Here is a 12037-nt window from a genome sequence, read left to right on the forward strand (position 1 = left end):
ATTTCCTGGAAAAAACATAGAGTTGGCCTTGTCCCATGGATCCAGCTTGTTCAGATCCCTCTTCAGAGCCTTCCTACTCTCCAGCAGATAAACACCACTTGTAGCCATCTGCCAGCTGGATTTAACTCCATTTACACCATCCTCTGTGCCCAGCCATCCAGGCAGTTTTTTAACCCAGCGAAGAGTGCCCCCATCCAAGCCAGGAGCAGCCAGTTTCTCCGTGAGAATGTTGTGGGAAACTGTGTCAAAGGTTTTATTAATGTCAAATGTTTTATTAATTTATTAATTATTTATTTATTAATCCAGAGCCCTTTTCTCATGCATTAAGGGGGTCTCCTGGTGATAGAGGGAAATCAGGTTAGCTGATCTGCCTTTCATAAATCCGTGCTGGCTGGTTCTGTTCCTGAAGAAGGGATTGAGTACATCAGCCTTTTCATCATCCTTTGTCACTACATTTTGCCCCACATCCAATAAAGGGTGGAGATTTTCCTTAGCCTTCCTTTGTTGCTAATGTATTTATACAGTCACTTTTACTGTCTTGTTTCAGCAGTAGTCAGATTAAGTTCTAGTTGAGTTTTGGGCCTTCTAATTTTACTCTCTGCATAATCTCACCACATCCTTGTAGTCCTCCTGAATTGCATGCCCCTACTTCCAAAGATCATAAACTCTTCTCCTTTTTCACTCTCTGCCAGAGCTCTCTGTTCACCCAGCTTGGTGGTCTTCTCCACCATCTTGTCTTTTGGCACATGGGAACAGCCTGCTTCTGCACCTTTAAGATTTCTTCCTTGAAAAAATGTCCAGCCTTCCTGGACTCCTTTGCCCTGCAGGAATGTCTCACAGGGAACTCATGTCAACCAGACTTCTAAACAGGCCAGAGTCTCTCTCGCAGTGTTGCTGTATCTGTCCAGACTGTCACTGGAGAGCTTTGTGTATAATGAGAGGTCATACTTGAAATTTTCCCCTTGTCAAATATTATCCTTTTGGGGAATAATTGCATTGTTTTGACCTAGATGTTCTCAGGACTGGAAGTTGGTAAATTTCCTTTGTGGAAAAGATCTGTAAAGCAAGACTTTGTCCTTTGTGTTCTGATGCTTTATTGGCTTTTTATCTTGGGAAAATAGTATTCTGAATTTCTTAATGACCAGAACTATTGGAAGTATTTTTTCTGTAGTAAAAATCTCTAAAAATTCAGTAGTGCCCAGTTCAATTTTTGTGAGTTGATCAAAATTTAATGAGCATTGCGAAGCCCAATTTTATCAAAACTTCCATGTGTGCGTGTTATAATGCTCTCAGCTTGTATTCGAGAGTTCTTAAATTCAGTGCACTCTCTGAATTTATTTATGCATCTTATTATTTTCTTTGCCTTTGTAAAATACCAAGGGACATTTCTGTGAGGAATATGGCAACTGCAGAGTGGGTTCCACAGGAAGGCACCTCCTGCCCCTGAACCCTGTGACTTGTCCTCTTCTCTTACCTGAGCTCAGTCTTATCATAGCTGTTTCTTCTCTCTTGTCCTTACTGGAGGAATCAAAACCATAGGCATGCAGTATGGATCGAGCCTCTGGGTTTAGGCAAACTTAATTTTTTGTGCTGTCAATAGCTTAAATTGGCGTGAGCTTGCTTTCTCTTATGGGACAAATAAGGGAGTTTTTTGCCTAGTGGCTGCTCAAGCCAAGATTGCTTCATTCTTGAAGAAAGAAGTTTCTCTCAAGCAGAGAAGCACTCAACCATGAAGTTGTCTGGCAGGAGAGGAGAAAAATCTTTAAAGAAACTGTAATCACACAGTAATAAAATGGTCAGTTCTATCTCTCATGTCAGAATAAATGTTTTGGTGCTCTGTATCAGGCAAACTGTATAGATGCTATTCACCACCACAGGAAAGAATTTACCTTTTTTTTTTTTTTTTTAATATTAAGCTATCAGATAGGTTTGAACATTGCTTTAAGTAAAGGAAAGAAGACCTCTTTAGGCTCCTGTTTGCAGAGTTGCTGAGAAACTCTGTACAATAGTTGTGGTCCACAACTATTGTTCTCATTCTTCAACAGAAACAAACTCTTGTTAACTTAGTGGGACAAGAAAATGTCAAATGCAACAGTATTTATGCCAGAAAAATGTGTGCTGTGTAATTGCAAAACTGTAAATGGCTGCAAAAACTATAAGCCAAGGAGTGTATCACCTCCTGCAGTAAATATACTTCTTCCAATGCTCTGGTTCCTTAAGTGGTATAAAAACCCATTCTTATGATAAAAATTTTAAAAATCTGCACTGACCTGGGGTTTGGAGCCAGCTGGAGAGTTTGCTCAGGCCCACTTTGAAATACAGATATTTCTGTGTAGGCAGTCAGATGAAAGGGCTTGCTTTCAGAGTTGCTGTGCCCTTTTGCAGTCAGTGATTTCACTGGGATCTTGGAAAAGAATTGTAATGGTGGAAGTAGAGTTGAATTTTTAAAAAACCATTGCAGTCAAACTGCTTGTGGTGCGTCTAGTGCAGGTTTCATTCATTACTGACCTCAGTACAAGTGGATTTCTGTCTGTAGGCTCCTGACAGTGCAAGGGACTCACTTGGACTTGAGATCTATTTTTGTGGTAGCTTAAAAGCAGAAACAGCAACAAGAATTTATAAATAACTGATAACTTGCATGTTCTTTCTCCTTCTTTGCTATGCATCGCTTATTTATGAATTCACAGGTGCACATGTCAGTAAATACATGTAGAAATATACTTGTGTCATTTTATTTAATGTACATTGATTAACAGGCTTCTCTGTGAAATACAGTAGATGCCTTTCTGGCAGTGACCTTGTAAATACTAGAGATGTTGAGAGTATTATTCACTAAAGTAGCATTTTTCAGTTTAAAAGTAGTATTTTTCATTTTTTCAGATGGCATTTTTCAGTTCAAGATGCCATCTGAGCTTTAGACCACTGTTGTTCCAAAGTTTGACAGCCCAGACTTTGCAGAAACAGCAACAGTGAGAAAAGAAACCACAGAACACTGCTGTGTTGGATGTGGCTGTGAGTCATAAGAGAAGACACAAGTACCCAAAGATTCCTTCTGCCTCTTCATCCCCTCTATCAGCTGCCTCTTTCCTGGCTGATGACCTTCCTGCTTCTCTGAGAGCTGATGTGATGAGTTTTCCATGAAACCACAAAAACAGATAAGTAAATAAAAAGCACCTAACTTGAAAGTCAAAGTGGAGTTCAGTGATCTTTGATAAATAATCAAAGCTGGAAGGACAAGAACTGCTGGTAGTCTGTACTTCTCATCCTTTTTTAAGAGGTAACAGGACAAACTACAGCAAGCAAATAGCCCCGGGAAAGTGGATTGGGGTAAAACCTGAAAACATTATTTTGGCAAGAAAGCACTTAATTGCCTCATGTCTCTATGTGCTTTTTGAGTAAAATCCATTCAGAGATACTTAAAATCATGTATTTGTCTTCACATTTGCCAATCAGCATCTTCAAAGCACTGGAATTCCTTGTATCATAAGCTTTCTTGGACAAAAAAACCTGGTATCTCTTGGACAAGGTGGTAAGTCTGCTTCACAAAACTGAGTTGAAATAAGGCAGGGGAGAGTGTACCTAGGGAAAAGTAATGGAGCAGAGCCAGCAGGAGGCACAGGGTCACTTCCCTGGTGCAGTGTGTTACACGGAGCGTGCAAACAGAAACACCATCTGTCAGCTGCTCCTCATGAGGCACTTGTGCGGTGGCCATCCTGTCTCCTCTTCCGTGCTTCCTCCTGAAATTCAGCTGCTGAATTGTGCTGAAAATGTTTTCAGGGGACCAGCATGGGATAAAACATCTATTTGAGCAAGACTGTGAGACTAATCCAGAGTAGATTGATGTCATTCTTGCTGCACTACAGTGTTTTATCAAGCACTTAGTTAACGGAACAGTATTTTTTCTCAAGTTAAACACTTCATTTATGCAGATTTTTTAATTTTAGCAAACATGTTGCTCTGCTGTTTAGGAGATCTTTGGTTTGAAGCAGCAATGTGCTATAGAAAAATTGATGTGTGTGAGAATCTCCTTTGAAAGTGGGCTTGTTATTCTGTTAGGGAAAAGGCCAATGCTTCTTCAGCAATCCAGGTTTCTCCTGCATGCTCTGAGTCATCCTGAATGCTCAGCTAGAGAAGCAGAACTGCCCTGATAAGGACAGAAGTGTTGGAAATGGAAAAATAACTCGGGCATACTGCAGCAGGAGCTCTGCAAAGCACTGCTGACTTGGTGGAGGCGCAGCCTGCAAACAGAATGGCAATGGGAGCCAGGAGACACTTGGGTCAGGGCCACATTTTTCTCCCACTTCCCTTTTTCCTGTATTTCTATAGACTATATGTCTTGATTCCTGCTGGCACTAATATTAATCTGCTCCAATCTGCAGTCTTGGGTTGAGATCTTTTAAAATATTTTGAATGATCTGAAGACGTTGATGTGAAGCAATGCGAAGCTGCCTTATTATGGAACATTTGCATGCACTGACAACTAAGTTAAAACATGTATTTCCTCTGGAAATCACCTTCCTCTTTTGGATGCAAATTACTGTCTTGTTAGGTGTCTTAAGGCTCTCTGGTTGGTTTTCTCCTACTTCCCCCTGGAATTAGGTACTCAAGGCAGAAACCAGAGCTTGAACTTGTTGAAACTTTGCAACTAACTGATAGTCCCTACTCATAGGACTATCCAGGCAGTAAGGACAGGCCTAATGTTGCACCTTAAGGGCCCCGAAATGCAATTGGGCAAGGGGACCAACAGTGATCTGGGGACCCCATTTCTATCAGATACCCTGCAGCCTGCAGGGCTTTCTTACAGTACAGATGTGTTCTCTGGGCATCAGCTGCTGAGAAACTCGGCAAAGGGACACTCCAGGCAGCCTCAGTACAGTTATGTAGACAGCTACAAAACTTAGCAAGGGGGAAGTGTTGCTGTGTGGTGAAGGCAGACAGATGGGTGTGAAAGCAGACAGAATGGGAAGTGAGAGAGCTGCAATTGCTCTCTTAAGGCTTTCTCCGCTAGAGTTGGGCACCCAGGTGCATGTTGCACAAACAAAGCTATTATTTTAATTAAAAAAAACCACCACCCCTCACATATGTATATTGAAGTATTTCATGTGCACTGATGTTTGCAATAATAGTTCTGGAAACAGTGAAATAAAATCACCACTTGAGGACATTTTCTTTTTAAACTGGGACAATATTCTGTATGGTTACTGTCTGGTTTCTCTTCATATTGACTTAGCTATTGTGTGTGGCCTTAGGCTTTACATTTTAGTAGACGGAATAGGTTTCATCTATGAAACGAAGGCACTAGTGTTATGAATATAACACTCTTGTTTCTGTGTTCTCAAAAATCTGTCATTGTGAGAGCTCCCTGTAAGTGGTAAAAGAGTTTTGCATCAAAGAATCAGAAAACATCATGCTGTAATGAGTCTGCAGCGTGCCTGTTGCTAATGAGTTGACAGCAAAGTTCAGTGCAGTTTTCATTTATTGTCTCATGAATTGATTTTAGTTTACAGTGCTGTAGGTTAGGTCTCATTAATTTTGTATTTTTGTTTAATTGAGTAGCAAGACCTATGATTGGCTTGAACATGTTGTATGCCCTCAGTGGTGCAAGCTCCTGAGACAGTGGAACTCCAGCATGAAGAGTGATCTGTGCATCCAGTGTGCTGGGTGGAGCTTCTTCTGGGTAAAACCAGCTCAATCTGAAAGTGGGCAAGAAAGTCTTATTCCAGTCTTAATGGTCTGTTACCTGGGACAAAAATACATGTAGTTAAAATGCCTTTTAGAGATTCTTATTCCTAGTCTCCCATAAGTCTCAGAAGAAATGTGTTCCTTAGATCTCCTGTTTTTTCTTTAGATGTTAATATGAGAATTTGAACTGTATTGTGACTTATGTTTTCCTGTTCACATGATCGTTTTTGTTTATGGTATTTTGGTGGCCTAATAAAGTATTTCACAGAAGACTTTGGGGTGTGACAGCTACTAACAGGTGCTGCTTGCGGCAGGAATGAAGGAAGATCGCTCCGCATGGAGCTGTTGGACCAAGGCACTTAATGCTTATGATACATTTGTATATGCAGTGAGTGGGGACATCTGCCCACAACTGCTAGTACCTGCTGCTTGTTCCACCTCAGCAGAAAGCTGTGCTGCTTCATCTGCTTTCAGCAGCAAGCACCAATCAGAGTGTTTCATGGAGGTGATTCTGTGTGTTCTGACAAAATCACTGTGCACCCTCTCTTTGCCTTCCTGTGATTACACTGTTCTTTCTGGCACACAGCAGTGATAAGTTGGTATAGAGCCCATACTCCACATCAGCTGGTACAAATACTTATTTTGTGAAACATTTCTTACCTGTTCTTTCAGGTGTTTTTTTCCTATCAGTTTGTAAGGATTCCTTTGTGAGAAGACTGTAGTGTTTCCACTTGTCTCGACTCCCCAATAATTGTAAATGGTTCTGCTGGTAGTGAAGGTTCCAGGTCATAACAATGAATTCTGGATAATAAAATTGACGTTTTTCATGTACAGGGATATCTTTAGGGCTGTTTAAATGCCCTATTTGGGCATTTGGTTGAAGCTACTATGGAAGATGGTGCTCCATGTTGATGATCAATGATCTCTCAGGAGATAAGGACCTTATTTGATGTATTCTGTGTTTAAGATGTGTAAGTTACGTAAGTTGTTTGCTGTGGAAATAGGGGCCCCATTATGCCATAATTGGATAATATCACTAAGTGGATGTTATCTCCTATTAACAGTGGTGGAGAGCTTGTATCTAATACAATTCCTAGGATGCTGCTCTGAAAATTTATCCCTTGACAGCCATCCCAGAATAATTTCACTGAGAAGTGCCTGCTGACTGATGTTGAAATGGTACTAGGAGGAGCTGTAATTTCTAAAAATGAAAAAGGTCTCAGAGGAAAGGGGTGGTCTATCCATGCCATGTGTCAGCAGACCCAAAGGAAAGGGAATAAGAAATGTTTTGAGGGTTGCAGGGGTGGTTTTTGTCTTTGGGTATTACTAGAAGTATGCACAACTAAAATTCCCCACCTCTCTCAAGGTAGTAAAGTTGTAATAAAGGCTTATAATGCCCATCACAGAGATTTTCTGATGTGTCTCTGCCTGTAGCAAACACATCTTTGGACAGGACTCTATCTGTGCCTGCTATGGCTTAGCACCAGCAGCCTGGCATGCTGCAGCCACGGGGTGGGAGTGGGATGTTTTCTCTCTATTTCTTCCCTGGGATGCTATGGGAAAAGGGCCCAGAGCAGGAGCTGGGTATGCACCCCACAGAATGAGGGTCCTCTTCTGTCCACACCCCCTTTGGCTTCAGCCAAGAAGCCTGGCTGCTGAGTTCACCTGCCTCACTCATGCAACTTCCTAGCTCTTCACTACCCCTTGCTTTTATATCTTGAATTTTCCCTCCAGAACAGTGGGATTAGTACATGTGATAAGTACAAAACTCTGCATGGTATCAAATACCCAAGAGATTAAAAAAACTTAAAGCTGTTATCAAATGCCTCAGTTAATTAAAGGGCTCTATGATGTTGGCTTTTGGGATAATCTCTCAATCTCACTTTGGAAATCAGCTGCTCAGGTGTTTACAGTGAAAAATTCATGTTTAACCCAGTCCAAAAAGAAGAAGCATTAGTCTGTCAGAAGTATGGTAGCAGTTTTAATCCCATGTTTGTTGTTACTTTTTTCTTTAGGGTACCATCTTTCTGCCTGGCAACAGAGTAATTGAGCATCCCTGCAATGAAGAAAGTCCAGGAAAGTTCCTTTTTGAGGTTGTTCCAGGTAGGATATTCTACTCCTTATCAAAAGCCTTTGCAGTTTGTCCTCAGTGACAAATGGCCACATCTGTTCTGCCAGAACAGAAGCTGGAGGTGATTAATGATTCAATTTAAGGGGAAAAAAAAAAAAGTTTAATTTGTTAATATGGTGGTTCATAATTTTTTAATTCACCCCTAGGCAGCATAGGGAAAAGGATAAAGGATGTGTATTTTATTTGTGTAAAGCAGAATTCTTCAGGGCAAGGAAGTGCCAGGTCCTGCTCTTGGATCACAACAGCCCCGTGTGGCACTGTTGGGTTGGTGGCAGAGTGGCTGGAAAACTTCCCTGAAAAGGGAAAGTTTCCCAAAGAAAGAAAAGGACCTGGGGGTGCTCAACAGCAGCTGAACACGAGCCAGCTGTGCCCAGGTGGCCAAGAAGGCCAGTGGCATCCTGGCCTGGATCAGCAGTAGTGTGGCCAGCAGGACCAGGGCAGTGGTTGTCTCCTTGTACTTGGCAGTGCCGCACCTCGAGTGCTGTGTCCTGTTCTGGGCTCCTCACTGCAAAAAAGACACTGAGGTGCTGCAGCGTGTCCAGAGAAGGAGCTGGGGAAGGGTCTGGAGCACCAGTGTAAGGAACAGCTGGGAGTGGTTTAGCCTGGAGAAAAGGAAGCTGGGTGGGGACCTTATTGCAGGTAACAAGTGACAGGATGAGAGGAAATGGCCTCAAGTCGCGCCAGAGCGCCAGAGGAGATTTAGATTAGATATTGGGAAAAACTGCTTCACTGAAAGGGTTGTTAAGCATTGGGACTCCCTTGTGGAAGGGAAGTAGGGGAGTCAACCTTATCTGGAGTGATTTCAAAGATTTATAGATGTGATGCTTAGGCACGTGGTTCAGTGGTGGATGTTGCAGTGTTGGGTTAATAACTGAACTTGATTTTAAGCATGTTTTCCAAACTAAAGAATTCTTTTTCCACATCCAGACAGCTCAGTGTATTTATTCAATATGTTCTGTTAATCCCTGTATTACTTTTCAAATTGCTTCCTATCATGGCTATTTGGAAGGAAAAATAGGTGGTAATGTCTGTTGTTCTTGATTTTAAACTGTCTTAGTATCAGGGCACAAATGTAGTTGTGTTCACTGATGTGCCAAGTTATAATAAATTGTAAAAGTATAAGAAATATGAAGTAGACTTCAAAGCTTGATTATGAAAGCCATGGGCAGCGAGGGATTATTATGCAAAGACAGCCAGTGTGGTATCTCTGAGGTTTAACACTCACCCCAATCTTGAATCAATCAGATTTGAAAAGTTTCTCACTATCTCTTCTCAAAGTCCCTTTTTTATATGTTCAAAATATTGAAAGGAACCTATTTATTAGCATTGCAAGTCTGGAGCAGACTAAAATGTTGTTTCTCTTGGAAATTAAGAGAATTCTCCATATGTCCTGATTTATATGACACCTTCTTCTGTCTGATAATGCTGACCCTGGGGATGCTTATCCTTCACGCACAAGTTCAGAGTGCATCCATTTCCCAAAATGTTTGTTACACCACCTTTCTATGGAGTCAAGTTAAAAGGTAATTTGTACTTACTTTTGAGCTGAGTTCAGTATTTATCAGAGGCATCCCTGAGAATCAGGTAGGCTTTTTTGTTTTGCTTATTTTCAATTCTGAGAATGGGGTTCTGAATGTGTTTTAGGATAGCACCAGTGTATTTATCCCCCCCCCTTGCCCCCCTATTGCTAACAAGCATGTGGCTACAGAGACTTCCTACTGTTTATCTTATGCCAAGGATTCATGACCAGAAAAAAGGTTTTTTTTGGAAAATCGGTGCTATTTCATGCCATAGCACTGGTCCTTGGGGGACGAAATGAAAGTGAAGACTCAGACTGACTGTGAAGGAGATAGCACAGTGCAGATGTGAAGTAGAAGATGACAGCTGTATTTTATGCAAAGATGAAGTGAGTGTCGCTGCTGTCGTCATGTCACTGTTGCTTCTCAAGGCAAGATTTTGCCAGCCTTCTGTAATGGAGCTGTTTGTCATCTGTATCCTCTTAGTGACTCAGTATAAAAGTCAATTTTATAGGCTGACAACAACACAACTGAGCTCACTGAGTGTAACACAGAAAAACGTATTGTAGCTAAGGTTCTGTTTAGCCTTTGTTAGCTTTCATATGGGAAATCAGCTATGTAGCAACAGGATCTATTTGCATATTTTTAAAGATTTTGTGAACTGAGCGTTGTGTTAAATGTGTGGTGCCAAAGCTCATGCTGCTCTTGCATTGTTTTCCCTGTATTAAAAGTTGAAGCAATTTTAGTTGCTATCCCAAAAGCAAAAGTGACAAGTCGTCTTTTTGTCTCTCATGTCTGTGGGCGGCCTGAAAACTTGTGTGCGTGTGTTTGTTTATTGGTAAGACATGCCAATTATTTTGGGAATGTACGTGGGAGTAGGTTTATACTATGAAACTAATACTCTGTGTGCAGCCATCTCTGAAGATGAATGGAAAAATGTGTTGTGGAGACAAGTATCTTGCAGTTTTGGTGCTGTAATTAAAATACAGATGCCTTCAATTTGCATTTTGAAAACATTCTGTTCATTCCCTAAGTCGTTAGATGATGTAATACTTCAAATTTTTCCCTTTTAAAAAAAAAAATTCTGTGTGCTGACAAAATTAATTTACAGGAGAGAAACTCTCTCCTGTACAGCACAAGGCCCACGCCACTCTTCTGTGTGGGAGTTTTTGTGCTGGAGTCAGTGACCATGAAATGATTAGTGATGCCTGTGCAAGCTTCTCTTGTACTCAGAGGAATGTTTCATAGCCAACAAAAATCAGAAGGTTTAAATTAAAACCTTTCAGTGGGACATGTGCACACATAGCCAAGTTGTGCCATTAGTTTTGAGTGATTGCATTGTATTTTCTGATTGTTTTGAGCTTTATATATTAGATGAACTCTCATTCTGTGCATTGGTTGCATTCAGAAGGAAAGCTGAGTTTTTCCTCTTGGTGTGCAGGTGTAATGGGGGAAGGCATCGTGTTGCCAGGGAACTGAAACAGGTGACCTTGCTGTGTCTAGGTGGGTTGTGTGTCCCCCATGGCTGCAGGACAGGGGCACAGCTGTGGTTTACATGTGTGGTTTGCAGTGCTTTGCAGACTGGATTCCTGCACCTCATTGGCACCAGGAGGAGCCAAGCATAGAGATGTGGGAAGCTCAGGCTCATCCACTGTTTCTCACACAAGGCTCGAGTTTCTTTTTCAGAGTCCCCTGGACTTTCCAAGGGTGCTGTCTGAAGGCATTTTGAGCAAGTTATAGCATGAGAAGCCTTGCAGCAGGGGCCTGTGGCTTTCCCAGGGATGTCTGGATGCTTGTTGGACCTCCAAGGACTTGAATCCTCATTTTCTGATGCTCTCAGGAAGCACCAGCAGCTCAGAATAATCTGGGCCTATGTAGGCAATTGGTCTAGAAGTGATGGTGGTTATTGAATGGACAAAGGAATGTGCTTCATCATTGACTGGACTTTGATCCTGGAAACTAAGCTGCCCATGCTGCTACCCCAGCAGGTGCTGTTACTTGAGATCCTTGTGTGCTAGCTGCTGTCCTTCTCTGAGTCTGATAAATCACTTTGCAGCTTGGCCTCAGGTAAGAAGCCAGATCATCACTCCAGTGATACCTCATCACTTGGATATTCCTGAATCACGTCTTTCTTAGTCCCTATCCTGTATTAATGAAGATTTCATGAAAAATTAGCACAGAGGACAAGGTTACTTCCAGGAGCATGTTCACTAGCAGATGACCTGTTTGCATGCTCTGATCTAAATAATGAATTTCCTTAGAGACACAAATATCCTAAAGAGTTCTCTGATGAGTTTTGCAGTTGCATGAATTTTAATATTTATTTAGTACTGCTTAAACGAGAACATAAATTTCCAAATACTGATCTTCAATAGTCTTTGTGGAATCTTCTGCTTGTGAACTTTGTGCATCTGTGTTGTGTTTTTTACCACTGACAAAGTATCATAGTCCAACATGTGCATCTGTGTGCATGAATTTGCACACTGAGGTACCAAAGTCAGTTCATCCCACAAAAAGCATTCTCTGTGCAGCCCCAAGTTATGTTTCTGAAGCTTAAATCAAAGTTTTGTGCTTAGGGATTATTCAGACTGTTAGGAAAGAACTGTAATCATTCAGCAAAGTCACTTGGAGTCTCTGCTGATGCTTTTCTTCTGCATTTGTGCCTGCTGATTTCTTGTGCTTGTGGATCCTGGGCTATATCATTTCC

The 12037-nt window shown here is 41.5% G+C and overlaps 1 protein-coding gene across 3 annotated transcripts in view; it reads left to right on the forward strand.

Annotated features, from left to right (window-relative positions):
- ARHGAP24 (Rho GTPase activating protein 24) overlaps positions 1 to 12037 on the forward strand; it is a 183510-nt gene that overhangs the window by 57557 nt on the left and 113916 nt on the right. For all 3 annotated transcript variants that reach the window (XM_053941794.1, XM_053941792.1, XM_053941793.1), the window contains exon 3: positions 7698 to 7785. In XM_053941794.1, coding sequence (XP_053797769.1) covers positions 7698 to 7785 — 88 coding nt within the window. The remainder of the gene's footprint in view (positions 1 to 7697; positions 7786 to 12037) is intronic.

The sequence above is a fragment of the Vidua chalybeata genome, chromosome 4 (assembly GCF_026979565.1).
Source record: "Vidua chalybeata isolate OUT-0048 chromosome 4, bVidCha1 merged haplotype, whole genome shotgun sequence".
NCBI lineage: Eukaryota > Metazoa > Chordata > Aves > Passeriformes > Viduidae > Vidua > Vidua chalybeata.